Here is a 23347-nt window from a genome sequence, read left to right as displayed (position 1 = left end):
TGTAATGATGCCTTTATAAATAATTTATAGAACCAGAAATCATAGATTCAAAGTCAGTAAGAACAAAGCAGACTTGAAAACTGTCTGCCAATTTGACCAAATTGACAGTTTTAGAAGACTCCACCCACTAAAGACCCAATCCAGACATTACTCATTTCAAGTGCAGATAAACTGTATGCCAAGACATATGTTCTGGGCCTTAATACATGCCAATAAATTTTTAAACTTTCCAGTCATGCAAGTATTTCTCTAACTAAAATTTAATTAGAATTTAATCAATCCACAAATATTTAGAAAGGAACCAACCCATTATCTAAAGATTAAATGAAAGGAAAAAATTTTAAACTATATTAAACTGAACAACAATGAAAATACAAATATATCAAAAGCTATGAGATAAATCAAAAACACTTTTCACAGAGGAATTTATAGTACTAAATACCAATTTTATAAAACATAAAATATATCAACATAATGGCTACAGTAATCCACTTAAGAAACTAGAAGATATGCAAATTAAACTCAAAGTTAGTAGAAGAAAGGTAATTATATAACATATAACATTTATTATATATTATAATATTTATATATAATGTTATAATATATATTCTACATAATATATAAATATATATTCTATATATTTCTATAATATAAACATAGAAAAGAAATAATGGACAGAAGGGATAATTCAAGCAGTGAAATAATGTTGGTTTAATATCTGAAACCAGTAACTGTAAGTCACCAGATAAAGTAAAAAAAGAAAAGCCATTCAAAATATTATAGAAAAAATAAAAATCCTAAAATAAATAGAGCAATATCTCATTTATCACTTATGAAACTCAAAATTATTGAGGTGCCAATTGTCAAACTCACCTGTAGATTAAATGAAAAACAGTTTCAAACCCTAACAGAATTTAATTGAAAAAACATGCAAGTTTACTGTTAATCTCATGTGGAAATACAGAAGCCATAGAATTACCAAAACAATTCTACAAAGGAACAAAGCTGGAGGTATGACATCGTTTGGTGTAAAGATTTATTATGATGCTACCATAATAAAAAGAGTGTGGAATTAGCCTGAAGAAGAAAACTAATTCAAAGAAACAGAGTAGAGATTCTAGAAATAGATTTACACAGATACAGACAACTGACTTTTGAGAAAATTGATAAAGTAGAGGAACTGGAACTCTTACACACTTTTCATGAAAATTTAAAATGATATGAACATCATGGAAAAGACTTCTATAATCTTTTTTAAAAATTAAATACATACATACCATATGATTTAGCCATTATACCCCTAGGAACTTACTCAAGTAAACCAAAAACATATACTACAAAGATTTGTACATAAATATTCATAAAATCTTATTTGTTTGTTTTTCATATTAGAATCTTTATAGTTTAACGAACTAAAAATAACCTAAATGTCTGTCAACAGGTGAATAAATAATCAAATTCTACTATGTTCAAACAATAAAATATAAGGAACAACCGATACTGATACACATAACATAAATGAGCTGGAAATAATTACACTGAATGAAAGAAAATCGTCAAAAAAGATTATATTTTGTGTGGTCCCATTTATCTCATTTAAAGAAAACACAAAGTAATATATGCCACTGAAAGCAAATGAGTAGATTTTTGGGAGAACAGTTTCAGGAGGTTGTAGGGGGAAAGATGCAAAGAAACAAAAAGACAGTTTCACAGGTACTGAACATTTTCACCATCTTGATGGTGATAATCACTCTGATAAAAGCGTATTGATATATTAAAGTTTATCAAATTTTACAATTTATATATGTGCATTTATTTATACATCAATTATACCTCAATAATGCTATCAAAATATGAGTAATACATATTTTAGAACTTTGAAGAATCCACATATATCACAAATGGAATAGAAATCAATAAATCTTTCAGAGTGAATCAATTCTAGTGAGATTAAAGAAAAAAAATTGGTAAGCAAAAGATAACCACACAAGAAAATGCTACTTTAAAGGAAGAAAATATTTTGAATAGCACAAATGAAGACCTGTGAGGTATGTTTCTGACTCCGTAATACTCATTACACCCTGAGATTTATATTGATCCATTTTATGAGACATTTTAGTTTAGTTAATTATGGATTACATTTAAATATGAAGGAAATTTTATGTTGGAAGTGTCTAATTTCCATGTGATTTTGATTACCTATTCTTTCTTTAGTGACTATGTAATTTAACACAGTATTTAATAAAATCTGATTTTTAATATATACTCTTCTTCATTTTGACTAGGAATTTAGAGTCACGGTTGTTTTAATTTCTAAATTTATTTTTCTATAATTTTAGAATCAAAGTTTTGAACCTGAAATTGACTGCAGAAATCCTATAGTTATCACCTCAATGTGCAAAGGCCAATTGAAAGAATATTTAGTGACGGGGATAGAACCAGAACCCAAGTCTTGCAATATCTGTGCCAAAACAGTGAGACATCATGCAGGCTACTTCAGCATGATATATTATGTGTGGTAGAATAACAGTTTTCCTAAATAGATGGAACAAGCCTGTATCTTTGACTGACATATCCATTGAGAAAGACCAAAAGGATCACAGCACGTTCAGAAGAAAAATGGATGGGAGCCACCACCTAACCCTGAGACTAACTCCGTGTGAGATGCATAGATGACAGCACCCAATACTCCACCACAGTCGTGTAGGGGAAAAGAAGATGCAGTCAAGTAAAAGCACAGAAGTATATTACTGTGGTCATTATTAATAATTATGGATAACTCCAAGGTCCACCAGTCTACTGTGAATAAACTGGTTGTACACTGGCTTCCTGACTAATTTGTTTGACTTGCCCTCATCAGTTAATTTTGCTGAAATGTTATAAAAATTATGTGAATCAGTTTTCATAAGAGTATAGCAACTTGTATTTCTTCTTAACTTCTGGTTTATTAATTACAGCCATAATAGCAAAAACAAAATTACTAGCTAGTACTAACAGAGTTTAGATACAGGTCTGCTACAGACTATCACTGAAGAATACTACATATTTGTATTCATTTAAAAATCTTAGCTACTTCTAAATAATTATACCTTTTAAATCTGTTAATTCCCATAAAACCTATATTTGATGTTAGTATTGCCCTCTCTTTATAGATATGTAAATTCAAGAGGTACATTAAGTTGTGAAGCAGGAACAAATTTAGGCATTGTTCTCTTAATCACTTTTTTAAAGTGTAAAATTAGCATAAAATTTTTAAAAGTTTGCCACTTCAGCCAATGTTGAGAGTAAAGATTATGTTCCAAGCTAATACTTTCTGCTGATATTGGCAGAATTTTTACTGCTTTGTTAATTTCTATTTAATGAATGAATTCCTTTAAGTACACATATAACACGTGGCACTAAGGATAAAGATTGCAGTCAGTTTCTTTCTCTTCTGTGATTATTCCAACTCTGCCTATTTGTACAATAGCATCTTTAATTAATCTCAAAATATAACACTTAAGAAATTAACATTATGAACTGTTAAGATTTACCAATGTATAAAGAGAGTAGTAAAATGAATAATTTATTAATTAAAGCACAATGGAAGCATTCATTAAGATGTTGTCCCAAAAACACAGATTGATAATCAAAGCTAATCCTATTGATTCAAGAGCTCTTCAGTAAGGAAACTCCCAGACAACATTCAGCAAGAGCACCATACATAATGCAGCAGGGATTTTATTACTATGTGTTAGCCCCTTATTGCCTCTCTTTTTGGAAGGGGGAGGAGATACCTCGTAGTGAGTATCTTCTGAAAAGGGCTACTCCTGGAGAAAACCACTAAATAGTCTCTTCAAGTCAGGAACAAGGCATCATTATTGTATCCAATTCTTTTCCTTGGATCCTTCAGCCTTCTTTCACAGACTCCTGGGCCTCCTGATATGAACTTACATGGAACTCTGCAGTGAACTCCAGACTCTAGACTGATTGCTTCGGTCTTCAGTGTGCAGACACCCTCTGCACACTTCCCCATACAACTCTCTGGCTGACCGCCATAAGCCAATCTTGTAATTTCTTATAATTTGTACATCCTGTGTTATATCTGTTTCTCCAGTAAAACCCTGATTGATACACCTACTATAAGGGTGTGTACTATATATCTTTTGGCACACACGTCTTGCTTCTCAGCCTCCATAGTACCTACCACAGAGCCACAGGTAAAAGGCAATCAGGAGTACCCTCGTCCCTCTGCCCACTCAGGAATTGCCTATTCATTTGGAAGTGGGCATGCTACTATTCATATAAAGAAGCAATAGATAAGGAGATTTTCCCCTTGAAGATATGTATGCATATATGTATATATTCTATTGTGGTGCTGGGATCTGTTGGTTTGGGGCTTATTTGCAAGGGGAAACAATAATACAAGACACATACTTTATATAATTATTTATAATTGTCACCCAAAGAACAGTATACAAAAGAGTGCAGGAAATCTGTCCACAGTTAGGAAGCAACACTCAGAAGAACTAGAGCTTCCCTGAAAGGTACACAGCCATCCTCAGCAATAGTGAAGTCCCGAGCTCCTCTGATGATCAAGATGACCAAGTTCCCATCAGGGAAGCCAACGCAGCAAGCCTGTCCAGGAAACCAGCAGTGCGACTTCCCCTCGGAGCCAGGAAGCAATGCTCAAAGTGAGGACCAGAGCTCCCCCAAAGTGAACCAAAGCCATTCTCAGTGCCAACACAGTCCTGAGCTTCTCAGAGGATGAAAACAGCCAAGTTTATCAGGAAAGCCAGCATGAGGAGCTCCTCCAAAAATACCAACAGCTCCTTCTAGCTTCCACCAGCTCCAACAGCCTTCCTCAGCTCCCAACAGCCTGCTTCTTCTCCAGTTGTGCTTCTTATGCTGCTGGCAACAATCCCCAGGTGGGCCTCCCACACCAGCACCATGCTTACTCAGTTCAGCTGGGGGTTATAAGTTGACCAGCAGTTATCAAGCCAGTACATGGGCATTTAGTCCAGGACCTCAGGCATGCTAGGCCAGCACTATACCACTAAGCCACATCTGTAGTGCACTCCCGCTCTCAGAGATCTTTGCACAGAACTGGAAAATTTAAAATCCAACTAAGTATTATTTAGCTTAAATACGAATGATGCCTTCGTTGGCTCAGAAAATCAGTTCTTAGTTAAATTTCATTTTTATCAAAGAATCTCTTTCTTAAACCTGAGTAATATTTCTGAGTGTATTTAAAAGTCTGCATAATTTCCAAATCCTATCAGCCATCAATATAAATTGTTTGCTTCCACATTTTGTCTATTGTGAATAATAGTGCTATAAACATAAGGATGCAGGTATCTCTTTAAGATGTGATTTCATTTCCTTTAGATGTACACCAGAATTGCTGGGATTGTTGGTTCATATAATCTATTTTCAATTTTTTGAGGAATCTCTACATAGTTTTATATAATAACTATACCAAATTACTTTCTCACTGACAGTATACAGAGGTCTCTTTTCTCTATATCCTTATCAATATTTCTCTTTCATATTTCTTATAACAGCCATTTTAACTAATGTGAGATGACATCTTCTGTTGGTTTTGGTTCTCATTTTCTCAGTGATTAGTGACAGTAAGCACCTTTTCATATACCTGACGGCCTTTGTATGTCTTTTTTGAGCAATATCTTTTCAAGTCCTTTGCCACTTGTGTAGTCAGATTATTTTGTGGTGCTCTTTGTTTTTGTTACTGAGGTGTAAAATTTCCTATACATTTTAGATATTTGCCCCCATCAGATGTATGGCGTAAAAATATTTGCTCTTATTCCATAGGTTGCAATTTTATTCTGTCAGTTTTTCATTTACTGCTCTGAAGCTTTTTAGATTAATGAAATCTCTCATGTGTATTTTTTATTTTTTGCTTCTACTTTTGATGTCATAGCCAAAAACATCATGTTTAGACCAGTATCAAGAAGGTTTTTGCCTATATTTTAATCAGTTTTATAGACTTGCATGTTAATGTTTATATATTCAGTGTATTCGAGTTGATTTCTGATGTTTGACATTATGCTAATGAAGAAATTCAGATATAGAAAGGTAAATACTGCAAGTTCTCTCTTATATGTGGAATCTAAAATATTCTAACTCATAGAAGCAGAGAGTAGGATGATGATCACTAGGGACTGGAACAAAGAAAAAGGAGAGATACTGGTGAAGAGGTACAAAGTTTCAGTTATAGAGTATTATAGGTTCTGGACTGCTATATAGCAACTTGACGACACTTAAACAATACAGGATAGTATGCTTAGAATGTGCTAAGAGAGTATATCTTACATGTTCTCATCACAGACACACACACACACACACACACACAAAATGTCCAGGGATCCCAGAAAGTTTATGCAAATGCCTATTTATTCCTCTAAATTCCACATAATGCCTCAAAAAATTGTATAAAAGACTCAGTGATGTTTTTATAAATGGCAGTGGTAACTTGTTCTAGTGTTTCCTGACTGACTGCATTAGAGTCATTAAAAATTATTGCTATACCCGTAAAGTATTGAATGTTCTTCATACAATTAATGATGGATCCTATCTTCCCTGTTTCTTATACTGAATTACAACTACCTTGAAAGACTGTGTGTTATTATTTTACAGTTACTGATTTAGCTAAGAATCAAGACTAAAACAAATTTAGTGATCAATAAGGCTTATATAATAATTTTCAATCACATATTCTTTTTGGTATGCATCCCTAAAACTTATGATTACACCATCAAAAATACAAACTTTATTTGTCTCTCACATATTTAGCTGTGCTAACACCTGTCTGCTGTTACCTTCTAAAATACTTTCTATAGATTATATTCATTGAAATATTAACTTTGAATGATTTCTGAACTCTATCCATATAAACACTGAAAGTACTTGAAATCAGAAATAACTTCACTCTTCACATTTCATTTCTTTTATCTTCCTTTTTCTTAAGAACTTATCAGTGATTTCTTTCTGTATTCCATTATAGGAATGGCATCATGAAATAAAATATGAGCTGACAGTTCACAGATTTATTATTGTATTTGATATATTCACATTTTAAAGAGTAATGTTCTGCAGTTAAATGAACCCAAAGAGATTAAATCTCCTTAAAAGGAATGAATCCTCTCAGAATGGGATTTTCTTGCCAGTGTGGCTTGATCAAACCATAATTGGGTGTGGGCTTTTACAGATTGCAACACGTTCCATTTGCTCATCTACTTAAGGTAGAATTATTTTTTGAGTCTTAATGTCTGGAAATATTGATTTTTCTGTCTAATCATTACAACTGAATGTATTCTCATTAGTGCATTTCAATGAAAGTATCAACATCAATAGAAAATTACATTTTGGAAATGGGTTTGATTCATGTTCTTGAAAAATCAGGGTGTGCGTGAAAATTTAAAAGTTCAGTTTTTATGAATATTAACTCAAGCACTTTAGTTGAAATATCAACTACACTTATGGGTTAGCCTGGCATTAGGAAGGTCAGTAAACACCAATTCACTTGAGTTCATGAGCCGGCAGGGCCTACATGCTTTCTCTCAACCTTGACTATGGGTAATATTCAGTCTGTGTCCAATGAAACCATGGGCTTGGTACAGGGACTCCAGTAAGGTCTGATGTTTGGTTGTGTGTGTTTTAGCCTTATGTGGCTGTGAACAGCCTACCTTGTGCCGTTACCTATCCCTCCTTTCCTTCACAGGAGGGAGTTTGGCAAACAAGACATACTAATACTGATGATCTTAATCCTTCCCCAAGGAATGTGATCCAAACAGATTGGAATCTGATACCAAACTACAAATCTAGCTGGATTGAACTCTTGAATATGTAACCCACATTAATGGCTATTCCAATGCCCATTTTGTTTCAGTTAGCTCAAAGAATGAACACTTGGGTGATCAAAGAATAGTGGTTGTGACTCTCCTCGTGTGGGCACTAGATTTAGTCATGGTCACAGGACCCTCTGCCCAGGGTCCCATAAAGTCAGGTCCACTAACTATTTGGTGAAGCTGAGGATTTAAAAAGAGTGGCATCTGTTTTAGCATCAGAAATTAGTTCTTGTGTATGGGGGATAGTTTTCTGGTCCATTGCTTCACTTCATGTGTTAGATAAAAGTCTCTCTTTCATCATTATTTTCTTAAAATAATGAGAGTTATTATTAATATCTGAGAGCTGACAACCAAGGAACAAAAGTAGGCAGGGCATTCCTTGGCTGATCAACCCACGGGACAGCTTCTTACTCACTGCAGTTCCATTATTCAGCCAACAGTGCGCTTACACTCATACATGAAGAATGATTTTAGCAAAACCCCAAACTTGTTACATGTCCTAATGAAAGAACTTTTCCTATCATTTATTAAGGATATGTTTTGCATCTTATGTACAATAAACACAATACGAAAACAATGAAATCTTAAGGGGGTTTGAATACCCTCTCTCCTTAGACACAAACTCTAAGCCAAGCCCTGCTTAATTGGAATGAAAGGAATAGGAGATCAGAACAGGTAACCAAATTTCATATAGTCTCAATCCATTTTCTTGTCCTCATTCATTTAATTTCCTTCATTTAATGTATCTTTCTAGATTTTCCCCTTATGTTAGGTAAATTTAAATTGAGATGTTCTCCCAAAAATCCCATATATATAGGAAGAGAGAGAGAGAGAGAGATTGAAATGAGCAGCTAAAATTTCATGGTCTACATAGCATAGAGACAGTATGGATCTTACCTTCATATACTCTTACACTATTTTATAAATTAGAAAGACTGGGATAAAAAATATTATCACACAGAAAAGGTCAATACTGACTGTCCACACTTAAAAATTAAAATTATAAATTTACTTACATAAAAGTATATTCATAAAAATACTTTTACAAGATGAAATATTCAAAGAAAAATATAAAATATTTTGCGTAGTTTCTTGTATTTTGGGAATCATTTTCTTTGTTATGAAAATGATAATATTTAATGATGTGAATCATGTCTTTTAACAGCTATAATAAATCTCCAAATCCAAAATGAAAAATCATATGTCAAAGTCTCTAAATTGAAAACAAAAGGAAAACCCTCTTACAGTGAATTAATAGTTTTTAAAGGTTTATTATCTCTTGGCTTATGCACCTGAATACCACTTGATAAATTTACCAGCTTCACAGTGTACTTTGATTTTATGCGGAAATAAAGATAACTCATTATATCTTTTTAATCATTTGAACCCAAATGCTATACTGAACAAATTTTTATACCCCTAAGTTATATGTGGACTGACATTGAGTTCTTGTTGTCACATTATTTATATTTGTCTAATGCATTTCAGAATAGAGACTACCCTGCCCACAGTGTTCATTTCTCATGGACAGAAACCTGTGTATTGTCCTCCATGTGCTTTAACCTACTGGATTGTGCTGATTTGAATTCTAGAAAGTTGATTATTAACACTAATAATTTTTGCAACTTCATGAAGGTAGAGAGCAAGGCACTGAGTTTTTATTTGGGTTTAATAGCAGACTAGCCTTAGAATATCACCATAATTTAGTTACTTTTCAGAAGTATCATGACTTATTCTAAGAAAAAATTCTTATACACAGTTACAAAATTAGTACTCCAGTTCTTCACTCTAGCTCTGGATAGTCCTCCCATTTTTGCTCTCTGTTGAGACAAATCCTTCTGGCAAAACATTCAAGTTAGAGTTATTACTATCAAAGTGAACTCAAATGGAAGTGACTCTTTTTTATTACAAGACAGAAAAAAAAATCATTTAGTATAAAAAAACCTCATGACTACAGGAAAGTAAACTGAAGAAACTACTTCTAAGTATTTTGTTACAAATTATAAATGCATTGACTACGATGAAACATTTAATTATATCAAGCAAACAAAATACATTTTAAAAACTCAAGTCAAATCAAACATTTATTTTAATGAAATTGAAATTATGATCCACTTACCTAAGTGCCATTATCAAGAAAATTAACGTTATTATTAATATTCATGTTATATTCAAATTAACAATAATATTATCTAGCAAATTTTCTGCATTTCTTTTTTATTAAGTTTACTGGAACATTTTTGATACATGAACGTGATGGTCATATTCATCATAGGGAATTTGTATCCATACATGATATCTTTTGATTCCTCTTTTTCCCCAATCTCCTCTCCTCCCTGCAACCCGTATTCCCCTCCCTATTTACAATGCTTTGTTCCATTATATCTTTTTAAATCATTTTTTTCTTTTTCCCCTCCTTCCTTTTCTCCTTCTCTACCCTAGTTCTTCTTTCCTTTTGAACAGTTTCTTCCCATTTTGTAGTATATATTGTACATTTTGATCCTCTTTACCTTTCAATTTCTCACACTATGGAGACAATATGATGTTTATACATGTGAGTCCTATTTATTTCACTTAACGGTATGGTCTTAAGTTGCATCCATTTATGTAGAAATACCTCAAACTTATCCTTCTTTATGGCCAAGAAATACTCCATTATATATTTTAAAAATCTTTATCCATTCCTTGGCTGATGGGCATCTGTTCTGTCTCCAAGATTTAGCTATTACAAACTGTGCTGCTTTTGTTTTTTTCTGTTTTTTTCTCCAGTACCAGGAACCGAACTCACGACCTTGCGTTTGCCCCGCAGGCGCTTTTGCCGCTGAGCTAAATCCCCAGCCCCTAACTGTGCTGCTATAAACATGGGTATGTATGTATCACTATAGTATGATGTCTTTAACTTTTTCAGGAATACCTGAAGGGGAATAACTGGGTCAAGTGGAGTTTCTATTTTTAATTTTTTGAGAAACCTCCATATTTAAGATTTACAGAGTGGTTGTACAAGTTCACGTTCCTGCCAGTAATGCACAAGAGTTCATTTTCCCTGCAGCCTCTCCAGCCTTTGTTACTTGATTTGTTGATGATGGCCATTCTTGCGATGAGAACTCAGGGATTAATATGAATTTCTGTAATGACCAGCGATGTCGAACAGCTCTTCATATATTTACTGGCCATTTGTACTGCTGTGAAGTGTCTATTCATGCACTCATTTTTTTGATTGAAGCTTTTATTTGAGAGAGTCTAATAATTTTGAGTTCTTTGTATATCCTAGATATTAGTCCAGTGAGGTATAGCTAGCAAAATTTTTTCCCATTCTGTTGGTTTTCTCTTCACTTTCTTAATTGTTTCTTTGCTGTGCAGAAGTTTTTTTTAATGTTGACATGATCTCATTTGTTGATTCTTGGTGTTATTTCTTGTGCAGTTGTGGTTCTGTTCAGAAAGTCCTTACCTATGTCTGTGTATTCAAGAGTTTTATGAATTTTATCTTCTAAAAGATTTGGTGTTTTTGTTTTAACATTTAGTTCTCTGACCCATTTTAATTTTAGTTTAGTGCATGGTGAGAGATATGGGGCTGGCTTCACTTTCCTGTATGTGGGTAACAAGTTTTACTGGCACCATTTAGGCTGTCTTTCTTCCAGTGAATGTTTTTTGGCCCCTTTCTCAAAGATTAACTAAATGTGCTTGGGATTGTTTTGCAACCTGTATTCTATCCCATTAATCCACATATCTGTTTTTGTGCCACTACTATTCTGTTTATATCAGTCACTTTGTAATATAACTTGAAATGCAGAGCTGTGAAGTCCCCTGTTTATTCTTGTTGCCCAGGATTGCCTTTGCTATTCTGGGACTCTACTGGCTGCACACGAACTTTAGGATCATTTTCCCTGGCTCTGTGAGGAATGCTGTTGGTATTTTCATTGGGGTTGTGCTACATTTGTATATCAGTTTTGACACTATGGCCATTTTGACTGTAGATTGGTTCTACCTATCCAGGAAAAGGGGATCTCTTTCCATTTTATGATGTGCTCTTTGATTTCCTTTTTCAGAGTATTGTAATTATCTTGGTAGAAGTCTTTCACATCTCTGGTTAGGTTAAATCTTGAGTATTTAATTTTTCTTTATGGTATTATGATTTCCTCATATTTGAATCCCAACTCTACCACTTGATAAAGAAGTCATGGATAAGCTCCTTAATGTCTTCTTGAATATTATTAGAGTTCAGAGGAGGGCTGTTTTTAGGATAAGTGGAACAGCATGAGGTAGTTATCATCTAGAAGCAGTCAGGAGATCCAGAGAGATAATTACCTAATTGAGAAGATATACATATTTGGATAAGTAGAAATATTAGGAAAGAGTTCAAATGGCTTCACATAAGGAGGGATCTTCTAACTCCAAAAGAGTGCCAGTTGAACAAATGCATGTCATAGTGAAAGATGTTCTGAGAACACAGCAAGAGTAATTCATGAATGCAGAAAGAATAAAAGATGTGTGTTATTAAACAAGAAAGTAAAGTAATACCTTGGTTTATGAACATTTCCATTTGCAGACAGTTTGGTTTGAAAGCTGTCTTGGTTACTTTTCTCTCATTGCTGAAAAAAAATACCCAATGCCCAAAATAAAGGCAGGAAAGGTTTATTTAGCTTACAGTTTGTGGAGGTTTCAGTCCATACTTGGCTGGCTCCAAGGCAGAAGGTAGCAAAGCAACAAGAGCAAAGAGGGGAATGGCAGCGGAACAGCAAAGCAGCCAGAACAAAAGGGCAGAATGGCAGCAAGCAGCCTCTTTCCCTCCCTTACTTTGTAAACAGACTACCCCCACCTAAGGGGCGTGTAGCTCTCACATAATCTCCATGCCCTCCTCTTCCACAGGTCAGGATGTATACAAAGTAAGCACCCTGGCTTCCTGCTGAGTCACTGAGCCAAACCTCTAGACTCCCCAAGTTGGCACAATGTATCAACCATAACAAGCAAAAATATTTTGCAAAAATTTTGCTTCCATTTACAAATTCCACATCTGGTAAAAAAAACACTACCAAAGCCATCTACACCACACATACACACAAGCAGCCATCTTTCCCAAAATCATAAATCAGATTAGGGTCAGAAACCAAGGCACTACTGTAGCTACTACATAACCCTCATAAGTAGAGAAGAAGGTTAACTAATGTGAGGAAACTGTAATGGAAGAATTTCCTGGAGGGAAGTATCTGAGTCCATCACCTCTCAGTAGCCGGTTCTACTTTACTGGATTTTATTTATTTTATTTAATTTTTTGTGCTTTTCAGTAGCAAGAAAGGGCTTAAGAGCTGGCTGAGAAAAGCATTCCTACAGGGGCAGGGAACTTTAGGACAGCATAAATGGCACTTGCACCTTGAGTGACTTTCTGTCATGCCTACTGGCCCCAAGAATACAACCCGTAACACTACTTTTTCTACCTGTTAAAAACAGATCCAAAAACAAAGCCTGCGGTTGAATTTATGAATGTTTTATTTATTTATAAGCATATTTTGTCAAATTTAGGAACTGTCCTACAGTTCACTCAGCTGTCATATCATCAATTTAAAAAATTAAAATTATTGTTACCACTCAAGTGGAAAATGAAAGCATAAGGACTTGTACCTTGAACATCAGGTCATCTAGGGAGGTACTGTGTTCACTCAAGGTGAATAAATTCTTTTTTTTTTCTTTTTACCAAATTGTGCTAACTATTTTTTGGATCAACTGTGATAATGTGAAGAAAAATTAGAGAAAACGTCCCCTTGTTAGAAACACCCCGAGTTTTAGCACTTGCTGCTAATTTGTAGAGCTACATTGTGTACATGTTTGAGCTCTAAAAAATTAGAGACAGAGCCCCCACATAAACAAGCAGATGTAGATTTCTGATTTAACTGTTGAGAAAAAAAATCTCTTGCCAAGTGTTCAATGTTCTAACCAAGATGAAGGTCACATAGATACTTTGTGTCAGTGTAAGGCCAAGAATCTAAGTCTTCTGACTTCCAGCTTAATGCTCTTTCCACTTGATTTTCCTGCCATGAACTTCAAGTCATTAACAGTAACATTAACATAAAGTATAATATGAACATGCTCCATTGGGAACTGACCATATTATAATATGCTTGTCTATGATTTAAGATACTTAAGAGTCCCAGCACTATGTGAGTATATTTCTAGAACACTGGATTCTTTAAAGGATAAATATAACAGTGGTTACTTCTAAAAATGATGCAAGCAACATGACAGCATGAGTTTATTAATTCACAAAACAAGCAAACCAGAGGTAGTAAGGTCCAGAGTTCATTATTTCATTTGTTTAACAGTGTTAGAATTCTGGCTTACTGTGGCTTTTTTTTTTTTTGGCTTTGTTTTCTAGATACCACTATGTTTCCAGCCACAGATTGGGTGGGGGTGGCTGATCCTGACTGTATCATTTTGCAGAGCAAAGGAAAAATTTCCAATCACCTTTCCTGGTGGGTTATAGCTTATTACTCAAAAGCTTCTTATGACTTTGCCTAAACCAATCACTGTCAAGAAAATGGAATTAGTACAATTGGTCTAGGGCAGCCAACATTCAGTTCCTATGAAGCGCGGTCTCCAAGTAGCTGGAGATAATCAGAGTTCTATTGGCTAAAAGGAATTAGTGTTTGAAGGAAGATAATGACTGATTCGTATAATTTGAACATATTTCTTGATTCTTGACACATGTTTCTTTCAAAGATACTTGGGGTGTGAGACATCAGAACCTAGGGTTCATCAGCATCTGACAAGTTACTACCGCTTGCCACAAATCTGGCTGCATCTGTTACATGCAGTAACACAGCATCTGGGAAACATGCTTCTTCGCATTTACGATTGATACAGCACACTTAAAAGGGCCATTACTCTACTCACAGAAGCAGGAACCCCAGCCAGTGTTGGAGAATAAGACTCTTAACTTAATCATTAATGGAAGATTTGAGTCTCTCCCCGTTCATCTCTCCAGCTGCACTGGAAGAGGCAACAGGCTCAAGCTTCAGTGCTTTAGAATTCAGACCAGGTCTCGTGCAGAGGATGGTGCTTTAATTTCTGTACATGGGGCAGACAGAAGTAAGAATAGGCATCGTGTTCAAAGCACAATGAGAATACTGGGCTCAAGCAGAGAGTTCCTAACAGAGGAGTTACTACAACCTAGCCTGCAGGGGAGGCAATCCCAGGGTGAGGAGCTCAGCAAATATAAGCAACTGAAAACCATGTTGTATTTCTCCCCTTTGCTTTACCTAAATCTCATTTTTTACACTGCCTCTTCTAAAGTCCTTGCATTACATTGCTAGAACTTTTTCAGTGACACATTATTTTAGTATACTCTTGAAACAATGCTAGTTTTGAGAATGTGTTCAGGATGAGCTATCCTTTCCCTTCCGAGTCGTGCTACAAATAAGTGAGGGGAACATCTGAATGGTAGATTTGGATTTAGATTCTGAAATTTATTTACCTGTATGCTAAATTACTTAGACTCTTTATAATGAACTAAGAGAGCTATAAGAAGTGTTCACAGAGCAGTGAAAGTGAAATCAAGGTATCAGAGAGATTACTCTCATGTGGACTCTTTGGGACAGGAGAACATAACAGAAGAGACTGATGCAATGAATCAGTGAAATACAGAAGTGATAGGATCACAAACTGAAAATGTGTCCTGCAGAAGGAGCCATTACAAAGGACTAACAACAGGAATCAAGAGGGCTGTGCCTGACATGGAGAGTTAGCTGGGAGTAGTGGCCTATGTGCCTGCAATGGTAATAATGAAACTTAGTTTTGTGAAACATTTTTGGAGGATGTCCTTCTATTCTGGTGCTAGGGATGAAAGCTCAGACCTCACACATGTTAGATAAGTGCTCTACACAAGAGCCCCAGGATACGCTCTTTTTGGAGGTAGTAAGTTGTCTTTATATTTTATTAGTTTATGTTTGCAGTACGTGATGTTTATACGCCTTGTGTGGAGTTAGCACATGTACATAACACATCTTAATTCCTTTTTTTATCCTGTATCCCTCCTTTCCCATTTTACTACATCTCTTGATCCCTTTCCCTTTTCAGAAAGATGTACCTCAGTACTTCCTATCTATGTTTTATTTTGCTCTTTATTCATACTTTAGTTTCCTCATATAAGAGAAAACATGTAAAATTTAAGCTTGTGTGACTAATTTATTTCACTCAAAAATATGGTCTCAAGGTGTAGCATGGAGTCCTACAAGTAACTCAAATTCATCTTTGATTATGGCAGGGTAGTACTCTATTGTGTAACCGTCATCTTACAGTGGCACACGCATACCCATGTGTATAGCAAAATAGTTTATATTGGCTAAATCTTGGAAGCATCCTACACGGTCGTGAACAGATGAATGGATATAAGATATAACTTTTAAATGGTATTTTCTCCTTATATATTGGACTATTTGTCTATGGCCATTTATCTTAATGTGTTTTTAGACTACCAAGAAATTATACCCAGAATGCAAGCCCTACTGAGGTTGTTTTGTACATTTTGTTGTCCAATACTTACTATAGCTTTCAAGAGCTTATGTGATGCAGTCCATGCTAAACTCTCACTGCTCCAATCCCTAAGTCCTTCTGTCCCGCCAGAGTGACTCTTCTGACATCTCATTGCCATCTTGTTTCCTTTAGGTCTTTATCCATAGTTACCTTTGCCAGGTAATTTTATTCTACTTTTACCTTTACCTGTCCTAGTCCCATTCATCTTTAAGGTTTAAACTTCAGTAACTACTTCCAGAACTTCCTGTGTTAGCCTTCTAGCACCGGGACAAAATACTTAGATAAACAACTGAAAAATAAGAGGGTTTTTATTTTGACTCCCAGATTCGGGGATTTCAGACTACATTTGCTTGGCTATATTGTGATGGGGCTGGGCTTGCCGCACCTTGCCACAAAGCTGCTCACATTTTGATGTCTGAGAGGCAAGGAGGAAAAGGAAGAGATAAGGGTCCCAACTTCCCCTTCAAGGACACCCTCCAAATAATACATTACCTTTCCCCTGGGCCCTGCCTTGTAAAAGTTCACTACCAGAAGTGGTGCCAGAGTCTGTCAATCAAACCTTTGATGCATGAGTTTTGGGGGAAACATTCTTAATACAAATTATAGCAGCCCTTTATTTTTACATCTGAGTTAAAGGTTTCCACTCTGATTCTCTTTCTTCACATCATACACACCATACTTTTTAATTGGCTCCCTTTTTTTCCATATTTCTTTCTTACCAGCTATATTCTTTCAAGAACCTAGCATATAGACCGGTACTTAGTAATGGCTCAAAAACAATATTAAATCAATGTATGCACAAATAAAGGAAAAAAACTAATTGTTAGCCTGTTACTTCAAAACCATAAATTTTTAAAGTCAATAAATGCTCTTTTAGAATCATGTAATATGTCAATGAGTAAATGTATCTCCTACGGATTGGAATACAATGGAAGTATTGCAGGAAGCAGTATTTTATCTACTTTGTTCTCCTTTTTTACTGACAAAAGAAAGTTGTTCTTTACCAGGAAAAAGTAAATAATAAGAATATAGTTATCAAAGAGGGAATAATTAGATCATCTTACTGTTAAATAGGTTTATCTGGAGTATGAATAAAAGATTCTCACAGATGGTGTTTAATGGAGCAATAGCAAAAAAAAAAAAAAAAAATATGTCCAGATAATCAATGATAGAAGGAATCAGCAACATTCGTGGGCACACATAATAAACTATGGTTGAATATTTATATTGACCACTGAAAATATTAGGAGATTCTTTGTCAGTGTTTGTGTTCACGTTTGCAAAGCACTGTTGCAGTCGCATTCAGGCAAAGCATGTCAAATGTGCAGCTGAGTGTACACACTTGACGGTGATGACCATGATTCTGTAGTTTAATAGTGCAGAGATTGTTTTGCTATCCTAAAAATCACTGTACAATACAAAATGTGAGTGTCTTAAATTATAATACTTATCTCAATTATTTTAGAACACTTTTTAATATATGAAAATTAAAATATAGATTCTAGTAATAAATCCAGTGGATAATTTCCTTTGTTTATTAGACTATAATTGTTAGACTGAAATACCAGAAATCAAATAAAAACTACAAAGGAGCTCTCTTTACATTGTATACATAATATTTTATTAATAAGAAAAATTGAAATTGTTTCAATTCATTGATAAGTAAATGGCCAAAATAACCCCACTTATCCTTCAAGCTAAATCTGTTTCATTCACAAATGCTTCAGTACCCCTACCCTGAATTAGCTTCTTTTATATATGCTTCTATAATACTAATATACGCCTTATTCTTATGTTAGCCTTCCTACTTTACAGGAAGACCGTAATTTGGGGGCTTTCCTCCACACCTTTCTCTACTTTGTGTTTCTATCAATGCTTATCCATTGACTTATATATAATTCTTTCTTTTTGGCTTCTCTTTTCCAATAATTATTGCCTTTGGCTGCACATTAGAATCATATATAAAAGAAGAATCATATATAAAAGAAGAATCATATATGTATTCTTCAAGAAATTCAAATAAACTTCCTTTTCCTCCGTCAATTCCTTTCCAGTGGGCTGACTGAGGTGAAAAGCAGGTCTCACACTGTTAAGAACAACCCAAGTGTTCATGCTGTCCAGTTTACCTGTGAAGCCCCCAGCCTTCCTTCTTCCTCATCTTGAAGTCTCATAAGAAAATGGCTTCTGTGATTGTTGAATAAATTAATTTAAACTCAAGCTAAAAAATTGCCTTTAATAATTAGAATAGAGAACATTTAAATTTCATATTTATAATGTGCGTGTAGAAATGCCTCTTTATGGAAAGACTTGACAACAAAATATTTCCCCAAAAATTGCATTGTATTGTAGAATTCTATATGAAGTTAGGGTAAATTTTGGACAGAGGGATACTTGCCTTTACAAAGTTAAAAATTTTAATTTCATTGCCGCTTCAAATGTAATTAAAATATGAATGCTCCCACTCATCTACCACCAAAAAAGTGCTAGCAATTATTCATAAAGCCTAAAAGTCATCAAGAGTTTCTGTAAGTAAACCATGTTCTGCATTCACATTGAGTCTCTGATTGACCCCTGTGAGACCAGCCCCGTCACTGTAGTTTGTGTACACGCAAACACGGAGGATGTCTGCAAATCGAGTTACTGGCTGATCTAAGAGTACATCTTCGCTAGTAAACTAAAAGCTATGGAGTCTTTGTTGGGCATTCTAGTCAATTATTTTTAGCTCTTTCATCTGAAAGGACTTGTCCTGTGCTTTGTTGCTTATCCTCTACAGCTCTTTCTGGAGCATTTGTCAAAGAGGCCCTGTCTTATTGAAGGCAGCTATTTGAAATCCATCCCATGATTTTTATCCTAAGATAAAAAGTTCTTCCTCCTGTACTGTCCTTCTCCCTACCCAATGAGCTTCAGATCGATTTTACAGGGTGATCTGGCACAACCCCGTGTGTACTGGTATTAAAAAGTACACTTTCTTTACGTGTGACATGCTTTAGAAAAAAATTGTGTCTATATAGAGGAAAACCCAAATCAAATATTAGATCATATTTACCATAAGCAAGGAACTGGGAAACAATTGAACTAGTTGGGTGAGTAGAGAAGTATATAGTTCAAGCTGTTGCTTTTAAATTCCCATGCTTGCCACCACTAAATGTATTAAACCAAGCATTTCTCACTGCCTGAAGAGTTAAATAGCAGGTGCAATACTTAATGAATTGTAGCAACTTGGACTTACTGGTCTGGCAAATAGATTGTGATATTCATTTCCAATTAAAGTTCTTTTGCAAAGATCAATGAAGCACATTTTCACAAATTGAATCACACCAAACTAATAAAATTCTCTCATCCCTGTTGATAGTAAATTATTATTTCCTTAACATTTAAAATCCCACTACACTATCAATTATAAGATGCAAGGGGTAGGAAAGATCAAATATTTATTTACTTCTGTGTTTGTTTTATTTTCAATATTATAAGAAACTTGAGGAACATTAACTGTTTGTAAGGAAGCCACACAGGAATAACTTTCCTGACTTGACTTTTTTTATTTCTTTGATCCATAAGCATTTTTATTTACTAATTAATGTGCTTGTGCTAATGATTAAAAGTTCCGATCTTTATAAATTAGAAAAGAATCTGTTATAGAGTAACCTTTAATTAATGCATGCATGGTGTACATTTGCATTAAAAACAATAGGGTTTGTCGGGAAGAGGAAAAAAGGTTGAAATTTTCCCTCCAGAATCAGTGAGCTGCTTCACAAAAATTAAAATGTTAATTTAGCTACCTTAAATGTCACTAGCTTTTTCAAAGAATACATAAATGTTATGATATTCATTTTCAAAAACCTCTAACCTTTCACCCACCCCTGATATTTCTTACAACATATACTTTTGAAGAAGTGTTACACATTTGCATAGCCTTCATTTTAAACTTTTTAATATTTCAACATTGATTTAAAAAACAGCAGAAATAGGGGCACCTCTAAAGCAAAGGGCAAAGTTCTGATAGGTTCACTATCTTGAAACAACAAAAAGAGATATTTTATGGGTACGTACATGCAAGATCTACTGTCCAGACAAGCCCTAGGACTTAATACTTTTCCACACTATGCTCGCCTTCTTGTAAGATATTTCCTAGCAGGTCATGGGATGATCTGTCATTGGTGAATATTTCTAGTATAAAGGAATGTCTGTTTAATAGTACTGCCAAGCTCTGTCTCTGCAGTATCTCCAAACGGGTTCAGCCCGAGGGGAGGAGTGTTAAAAATATTTTTAAAAATAAACATTCTTCAATGATATTATATCCATTTCTCACCTTTCTTATCTTCTACCAATTCTATCTTTTGCATCATGGCTTATCTTTATCTAGGCTACTTTGGGATTTTACAAGTCAGCAATTTAATCAGAATATTATGATGCTGTCAACTTTATTTTTAATATAAGTGATTAAACACCTATGTGGGCATAATAGTCACACAGCACCAGCTGCTATCATCATTTCATGAAAGCTTGACATTTTAATACCAAAGATAGTAGAAAATCTTTACTGTTAGAGAAAGAGATAATTCTTTGAATTGAATGGTTAGCTTAAGAAACTCAATAACTGAATTTACTTTCCTCATATTGTCACACACTTTGTCATAATCTAGCATAAAAACTCATTAAGGCTTTTGAGAACTATTACATGAAATGCCTTGTTTCAACCTATTGTATTACTTGAAAAGGACTGTACTAGTTTCTTGAAATGCAAAGTGCCTGCTACTTCTCAGGGATCTTGTGTAGGCTGATCTGGTAATCTAACAGTGATGGCAAACCTTTTAGGGACTGAGTGCCCAAACTCTAACCCAACACCCATTTATAGCAAAGCAGCAACACTACAATTAAGCCCGAATACTAAAGATTTGGTTTAGAAAAAGCAACTCACAGATTAACATCTTTTGTCTTGAAAAAAGAACAAAAACCACAAGTTTCAGTGATAGAAACAGCTTTTTATTGAAAGGTAGAAGTTTGCACTTGGTGTGCTTTTGCACAATTAATGTGATCTTTGCTGTTGATGTGATCTTTGCTGTTGATAATTTGTCAAACCTTGGCTGGGACAACTTGGCTCATGTGCTGACAGGGAGAGCTCTCCATGCCCCCTGGGGCTCACACGCCATAGGTTCCACCACTGGGCTAGTAGGTCTGGAAGTCCACATTTTCAGCAAGGTGCTGGTTATTCTGCCAATGTATGGACCAGACTCGAGTATCAAAAGCAACACTATTTTCTCCCAAGTGTTAATATCTAGCATAAAAGGCATTATTCTCTGTAAACTTTTAAGTGAAGGTGAAAGGAAAATTAGTATAACAAAAATACTGCAAGATTCAGTGAAATTAATCTTGAACAGTCATGCAATTGAGTCATTACCAACAAGGATGTTAAATCTGACAATTTAGACCAAACTTAATTAACTTACAAATAATTTTGTCTTTAGGTTAAATTGTGCTTAGTTTCAGCACTTGTATTCTGTTTGGGAAATATCCCAGCCACCATGTGTTTCCCAGGGATCCTTGCCTCAATTATTTCTGGACAATCTCTATCATTGATCAGCTTGTTTTTGAACAGATTCTAGTTACAGATAAAGAGCCGCATTAGTATGACATCCAATTATTTTTCCTTTATTACCATACTGAAATGAAAAGCAAAGAGAGAACTATAGATATTAATTTTAAAGCGATGATTGCCATTATTGTAGTAAGTTAGAACTTCCAAAGTGTTCACAACAGTTAAATTACCCTCCATGAGTTTAAGGATCATATGTGCTTCTATAAGTAGTTCAACAAATAAGCCCCGTGCTTGCCATATTAATAAACGTACTGGGTTGAATAGCCACAGAAGATAAGTTTGTATCTTAAGGCCTGTCATTGCAAACTTATCTAGTAAAAGGATCTTTTCAAATGTAATTAAGAATCCTGAGATGAGATAGTCCTGGATTACCCCAAGGTGAACTCTACTCCAGTGTCCAACAAGCGACAGCACAGACACACAGAGTAGGAGGCAATGTGGTGACACAGGAATGCAAACACAAGCCAAAGAAAGTCAACAGCTACCTGATGATGAAAGAGGCTAAAAGCATACTCACAGATTATGGAGGGAGAATAGGGCCCTGTTGATACACTGATTTTGAACTTCCAGCCTTCAGAGGTATGAGAAAAAGAGTTTGTTTTATTTTAGACCACCAAGTTTATATAAATTTGCTGTCATAGCAATAATTAATTTTAACAGAGTAGCCAAAATACATATATTCATGGAATGACCAAAGGAAGACAGATGTTAAAAATCTAGTCTTAAAGGATGAAGATATTTAAAGTGTGAAGTAAATTGCCTTTGTTTACTCTAATCCAGTGTGATAGAATTGTGGCAAATGAACCATTGTTTCCATATCCTAGTGTTCATGAGCTAAGACTTAGTTTCCAATAACTTGACTAGTTTCCACTGTTGAAAGTAGTCTCTTGAAGACAAAATGTCAGGTGAAAATATTGCAGATTATATAGCAATAAAATTGCAAAGATGGTTCTCCAGAAAAAAATAGCCATTTTATAAAAAACTTTGTAATCTATGATTTAAAAAAAAAGTTTGAGAACCAAAAAGTTTATAATTAAACTATGTTTGTAAAATGTTAATTCTCCTGAATATTTCAGTTAAGCCCTCAGTTACTCAAATCGAATGAAAAAAGGAAAAGCAGTTAAGAATAAAGTTTAAGCAGGCAACATATATTGGTAACCAGATAAGGGTTTGAATCAGGGTTTTACCATTTAATGCACTGAGGACTTGAACCTAAGTTACTTAAGCACTCTGTGCCCCAGAATTCTGGGAATAAAACTGTAGTTCTTTTAAGAAACATCACAATTAAATGAGACTATATTTTAAAACACAGAGCACAGAGCTTGAGAACGTTGTGGCCATTTCTAACTAGTATCTGGCACACTGTAAGAATTGAATCAAT

At 34.7% G+C, this 23347-nt stretch overlaps 1 protein-coding gene across 3 annotated transcripts in view; it reads left to right on the top strand.

Moving 5' to 3' along the window:
- The window catches only part of Spag16 (sperm associated antigen 16), a 948741-nt gene that overhangs the window by 840098 nt on the left and 85296 nt on the right, over positions 1–23347 (top strand). Inside the window, exon 16 of one of the 3 annotated variants that reach the window (XM_005396924.2) lies at positions 2340–2739. The exons of the other annotated variants lie outside the window; for them this stretch is intronic. Coding sequence (XP_005396981.1) covers positions 2340–2353 — 14 coding nt within the window. The 3' untranslated portion in view covers positions 2354–2739. Of the gene's footprint in view, positions 1–2339; positions 2740–23347 lie in introns of those variants that run through there. 3 annotated transcript variants of the gene reach the window in all.

The sequence above is a fragment of the Chinchilla lanigera genome, unplaced genomic scaffold (assembly GCF_000276665.1).
Source record: "Chinchilla lanigera isolate Chin_1 unplaced genomic scaffold, ChiLan1.0 scaffold00056, whole genome shotgun sequence".
NCBI classification, from domain to species: Eukaryota; Metazoa; Chordata; class Mammalia; order Rodentia; family Chinchillidae; genus Chinchilla; species Chinchilla lanigera.
Note: the sequence above shows the minus strand (reverse complement) of the source record. Positions and strands in the feature narration are given on the sequence as shown.